This window comes from Struthio camelus, chromosome W (genome assembly GCF_040807025.1).
Source record: "Struthio camelus isolate bStrCam1 chromosome W, bStrCam1.hap1, whole genome shotgun sequence".
Classification (NCBI taxonomy): domain Eukaryota; kingdom Metazoa; phylum Chordata; class Aves; order Struthioniformes; family Struthionidae; genus Struthio; species Struthio camelus.
The window spans coordinates 66,895,803-66,901,995 of NC_090981.1; the positions used below are offsets into that span (position 1 = coordinate 66,895,803).

At 54.5% G+C, this 6,193-nt stretch overlaps 1 protein-coding gene across 2 annotated transcripts in view; it reads right to left on the bottom strand.

Moving 5' to 3' along the window:
• Nucleotides 1–6,193, bottom strand: part of LOC104138524 (unconventional myosin-Vb) — a 133,778-nt gene extending 127,585 nt beyond the window's left edge. The window contains exon 1 of one of the 2 annotated variants that reach the window (XM_068924538.1): nucleotides 6,038–6,193. In XM_068924538.1, coding sequence (XP_068780639.1) covers nucleotides 6,038–6,064 — 27 coding nt within the window. In that variant the 5' untranslated portion in view covers nucleotides 6,065–6,193. The remainder of the gene's footprint in view (nucleotides 1–6,037) is intronic. The other variant, XM_068924537.1, reaches the window with a different exon arrangement.

The window sequence follows — 6,193 nt, forward strand, 5'->3', positions numbered from 1 at the left end:
CACACGGCAGCCCGTCCTCATCCCACCCGCAGCTCCCCCAAGCCACACGGCTGAAGGAAGGACTCAAGAAGATGCAAGCACCAGCTGGTGGAAAACCTCCCAGCGCAACTGGTTTTTTGGGGACAGATTGCAGCCATGGAGGTAACAGAGGTGCGGTCAGACAAGCAGCTGAGGTGAACAATTGCAAAAACAGAGATCAAAACACAGTCAGCATAAACACACAACTCTCACAAGCTTGCTGAGGTCCAAGTCGCCACACCGCAGCTGAATTCCTGGGCCGCGGCCTGCGGTTATTCTCCAAATTGCCCCCGGGCAGAAGGGACACCAGCCCCGGGGCCGGCTGCTACAGCCGGTAGTTTATCGACAGCCCAACCACTACTGCCTCCATTACGCACGATGCGTGGGCAAAGGTCCTGCTCCCCCAGGGCCGCTCGCCTTGGTGGCAGAGGACCAGCTGGAGCAACGCTACAGGAGAAGCGGACGGCATCCAGCCCCTGCGCGCGTTGCACGACAGGCGCAGCGTGCCTTGCGAGGTTTCCCCATGCTTCGCCCAGGCAAACTTCAGCTCCGACCCATCCACGGCTGTCGTTTTCCCCAACCGGGAGAAATCCCAAACGCGGATTCAAGGGACGTGACAGTACATCAATTGCCGGCGAGCTGCTGGCCCGCGCTGCCCGGCGCACATGTCACAGCCTATCTCGCTCATGCGAGACAAGGCAGGAATATATTCTCCTTGAGTACCACGGAGCTTCTAATTTAGTGTTTTCTGACCCCACCGTGGCTACTTCCTATCATCCTGCATCAGGATACAAGAACTGAATTCTTAAAAAGGCCCAAACGTGTTTTCATAACCTAAAACAACCTCCCAGCACAAGCTGCTTTCCCTAGCAGGAGTTGCCAACGAAGCGGCAGGAGTCCTCGGGGAGCTGCGTCCCAGGAGCTCCGCGGTGACGGACGCGGATGTCCCTGGATCAAACCGCAACGTTCCCACGTTCGACGCTTATTCTGAAGATTTTTTATTTTTTTTGTATGCAATATATAGAAAACCAGTTATAGCCCTGCGAGCGATGCACAGGTGCCTCGCAGAAAAAGGCAGGGACCCCCGCCAGCTCCACCAACGCCACTGCGTGCCCTCATGTATTTTTGAGGCACGCACTCCGCGACGGGCAAGCTCCCTCCTAACCCCCTTGGTTTCACTGGAAGGTGCAGAGAAAATAACCCCTCCTTGGGATGGCAAAGAGGAGGAGAGCTCCTCCGGCTCCTCGAGCTGCTCCTCAGCCCTGGAGGGACCCGCAAGCGCCCACGAAGGACGGACCCCGCCGAAGCCTCGAAGGACAAGGCGTTCGGAGGTTTCCAGAAATCGCAAGGTTTCTGCCAAGTAATGCAGCCAGCCGGTCAGCGGGCAATCACACCGGGCGCGTTCGCTTTTGAAAGGCTCCCCCGCAAGGGTCAGAAACTGTTAATTCAGTACAGCTCCTTTATTTAATAAGACAACTCTAAATGAAAGCCAGAGCTTTCCGTACCCAGAGCAAGCCATTAAAAAAGGATATTTTTAATGCATTAAGTTCTATTATCTACCAAGAAGACTTGGCAAATAAGAGCCACTGAGAACAACGGAGGAAGGGGGAGGGAAATAAATAAGTGTATTGGTTTCTAACTCATTAAGAGCTTGCAGAACTTCTGAGTAGCACATCTTGAACTACACGACACCCTGGGAGCAGAAGGGAACAGCTCATTCTCCCGACTGGCAGAAGCACTGTTTTGCATTTGGTTCGGAGGCTACACTTAAATCGACAGTTAACGCCTTTTAGGAAGTACCTTTAGGAGAGCAGACTATCCAGAAGCAAAAGCAATGATATATTTGTTCTAGCCATACGAAGGCCACTAACGCAAACGGGTCTCGTCTCAAGCTTCACGATGCAAACCAAGCCATTTCTGGAGATGCACGTTTTTGCTGGCAACGCCCTCCCTCAACTTCGTACAGCACCTAGCTCGGAGGAACAGAAACTTCCGGCATTATCCTCTTATAGCTGCACAGGTTTACGCACGATTTAAAGGGATTGGACTGCAGTTACCCCTGCGCGCGCGTTAGCTGCGGCAGCAGCAGGTTTCACGGGAGGGCTCTGGCCGGGGTGGGACAGGGCGTCTTGGTGGGGGGCCCTCCTGACCACGTCGCTCCCAACCCGCCCCAGGTGTAACAGGATGACTGCAAGCGATGAACAAGGAAGAGGGAGCAGAGCTCGCAGTGCCTCTTCCCACCCAAACTTCTGGTTTGGGGCACGTTTCGCCGCTGCTGTGCGGCCGGGATGACGCGGGAACGGCCCGAGCGCGGGAACCTCAGCAAGTTGCCCACCTGCCAAGTGCAAACCATTTTCCTCCCCTCGGCCCACTTCCCGCCAGCCCTGCCCTTGGGCAATCCCACTCCGGACCTGCTCGCCCACATCAGCTTTCTGACAAACGTGTAATTAACACCCTGCGATTTTGGATAGCAGGAATTCCCTTGAAATTAAGCTCTGCAAAGCTGCCCTCAACGCTACGCTTGCAACAGAGTACAGGAATATATTTATACCGAGGTTATACACGGCTCAAGTTCATCTTGATCAGGTTTTGTTTTATTTTACTTTTTGCAAGAGGGGATCCTTGATGCCGCCCCGTCCCCTCCCAGGCGGTAGCGCTACGTGCTCCGGGACCGGGTCTGCACCCGCTACCATGCAACACCTCTTCTGCTGGGACAGAAGCTGCACTACATCCATATTTGTTTCTGCAACACAAAATCCAGGTACAGACAATCCTGAAGTCCCCAAACATCGCGCTAGGAGAGAGAGGTGCGCTGAGTCGTAAAGGACTCCCCTTAATTACTCACTCAAGCAAAGTCAGACGTGCGCTGAGCTTGGTGCACACAAGCAGTTCTGGAACTACTCACCTGCTTTTAATTAAGGCACAGCTCTTAATCATCTTGCTTAATGGGGGCTATTAAACACCAGTCATTCTCCTTGTTTGGTCTCACTAACACGTTCCTGCTCTGCACCCCTGCAGCAGCGAGTCTGCGGGATGAGCTGCACGAGGAAGAGCCGTGCAGGGCACAGGAGGCACCAGGGGCCACGGCACTTCGGCACCAGCACTGCGAACCCAGCTCGGTGACAGCATCCGTCCATCACGCTGCATCCACACTGTGCTCCTGAGCCCCCGAAATCCCCTGCCAGCTCACACAGCTCTGCCTCGTGGCATGTCCCAGGCAAGGGACACACACAGCATGGAGCATCTCCACCAGGAGGTCACAGCCTGGTGGGCAACCAGCTCCAGCTCCCCTCTGGTTTAGGGGCCACCCAGAGAAGTACTGAAGCCCAACACGGCAAACTTACCACCTCGGCCCTTTTGGCACTGGCTTAACAAGTGCTAAGAAGATGCCACATAACCCACCAGCTCCCAGGAGACCTTCTGCAGGTGTCACCTGGAAGCCAAAGGCTCTCTGGCTCTCAGAAAATCAGACAGCAGGTCTCAGCAGCCCAGCTGCAAGGAAGGAAGGCAGGCCCCAAGAAATCCCACTCGCTCTTTCCCAAGTTGCTCTCCAGCAGTTTCTTTTGTTCGAGTTTAAGCAGTGAGAGGCAGGACACCGGAGGAGACGATGTTGTGGCTATGTTAATGCAACACTGGGCTCAGATCAATAGGCTTTTAGCAAGACAACTGTATTGATTTCAGCAAGCAGTACTGCCCGGCTTCCCTTCACCTGCATCCTGACTCAAGAAACGGCGCCCCCATCACGCCGACGAGCTTATCCGTACAGCCCGACCATCCCGCGGTTTCTGCTTTAAAAGAGCAGTTGTCTCTCAAACCCTAACGGACGTTTGCGTTCCAACTACTCGTTTCTTTTGTTTGCTTTAATGCCTGGTTACTCTGTAAATCCATCTTTTCCTGGGCCGAACCCAAGGACTCAGGCCACCCTCTTCCGCAGATGGGTCCCACACAGGGGCCTCATCCTGCTCGGTTATCGCAGCACGTTTCTCTGAGCTCAGCATCACCGTTCCACCACGCAGAGCGACGGTGCCCACACCGCCCCGGCGAGCCAGGAGGGCCTGGGCCAGGCTTGGTGGGAAACCACCCGTCCCTGCCCACCACCCTTCCCAGCATGGCCTGGGGTTTTCTCCCTGCGGCGCTTTCGGAGGCCTTCGCTCGAGAACTTTCCGTCACCAGAACATGGGAGAAGAGACCAAGCATCCTCCCCAGCTCAGAGGGCTTCATTTCAGGAAAGAGAGGAGGAGGGGAAAAAAAAAACTGTTCCTCCTGGAGGTCGGCCCGCTCACAGGACAGCCCTGCTGAATCCAGCGGGACTTCTTGCGCTAACAAAGGTTCAAAGGGCGAGTTCCCCAAAGTTCACAGTTCATCCGCGATCCGTTTTATATATTAAATAGCAGGCACCAAAATAAAAGTGACAGTCCCCAATATTACATAAGAGCCATCTGTAAAATTCAGACAGAAGCAGAGATTCAGAGGAAAAAAAAAAACCCAAAGATCCAACAACAACAATAAAAAAAACCCACTTAAGTACAAGAGACAAAAAGTGATTCCTCGCAAGGACCGTTTCCAGTCTGGCAATGGTCTCCATGCTGACCACGGTCAAAAAACAAGAATTTAAAGCATTAAAATTCTCCTTATTACCTTAGACCATGCTGGCATGTTACAGTCTTCCAGCAAAAAGCACTCTGAAGCCAAGTTCTTTTCTCTAGGAGCTTCTGCCTAACATTATTGATACTTTTTAATAAGCATATTCCCTCGATCCCTCCTGCCTGAAATAGTCTTATAGAGCATCGTAACGATGCACAGCTCTCTCCGTAGGAGTTATTTATTACTCGCAACTTGGGCAAAACTCCCACCGTGAGTGACGAATTCTTGGATCAGGCCAAGTCAATCAGCAGAGATTTCTCTCTCTGGACGCAAAGCTTCTTGCTAGAGGGGGGGCAGAAACCGCCAGCACAGAAACCGCCACGGCATTTAACTCATCCCTTTGCCCATCAGGTCAGTCTTGTCCAAAAAACCAAAAACAAAAAACAATTAAAACAAAACAAAACAAAAACGGTCTAGAAAGAGCATCGCTACCCTGCTCCTTGGTGGGAACATCTCACACCAACGTGCTCTCCGGGCAACACGCACCAGCCCCAACGCCCCGCGCCACTGCCAGCGCTCCCAGTCCACAAGCAAGCCTGGAAAAGAGCATTTTCCCTGTTCCTGACTCAATAAACCCGGCTTCGCTCATATCCTGGCCCGCAAACGCCACGAGCTTATTTCGGGTCAGAACGTGCCGGGACGCCGTGTGGGACGGCGACCGACCTTGTCGGCCGTGGGAACTGGGTGTCTGTCCCGGAGCAGAGCGTGGTCCTGAAGATAAATTAAGAAATAGGGGGGGAAAGCGCTATCTAGCCCAGGTCACAAGCTCTGCTCAAAAAAAAAAAAAATATATATATACATAAATATATATATATATATATATATATAAATAAATCAGGACTAGGGGGCATTATCTCCTCCACTACAAGACTTGAGGCTTTTCAGAGCTCCTGCCCGTAACTCGCACTTTTCCGGGCGCAAACGCCTGCGCGCTCCCCGCCCCCGCGGGCGCAGCGGCCGCGGGCGCGCACCGCCCCCCCCCCCCCCCCCCCCGCGCCACCGCCCTCCCGGTGCGCACGGAAACAGGTGAAGCGCCGCCGCGCTGCCCGGGACTTGCACAACAGCGGGGAAAAGCCAGGAAATAAAGCCGGGAAAGCCGAAAGGAGAAGTTTAGGGGGGGAGGTTTGGGGGGGGGTTGTTTTTTTTTTTCCCTCCCCCCTTCTCCCCTTTTTATTTTGTTTTTTGTTTTGTTTTGTTTTTTTTTCTCCAAGGATGAGAAAGCGCTGAGGACTCCGCGCAGCCCCGGTGCCCCACTCCGCGGGCACCGAGTTAGTTAAATAAATACATACATACATAATAGGTAAATAAATAACTAACCGTGCGCAGCCCGCCCGGCCGAAGCCCCCTCCCCGCCCCCCCCCCCCGCGGGGCGCACCTGGGTGTAGAGCTGGGCCGCGGACATGGCCGGGCGCGGGCGCGGGCGCTAGGGAGCGCGGGGCGCGGCGGGGCGCATGGGGCCGGCGGCGGCGGAGGCGGCGGAGGCAGCAGCGGGGGCCGCGGTGCCGCCGGCCCGACCTTTACACCGGCCGCC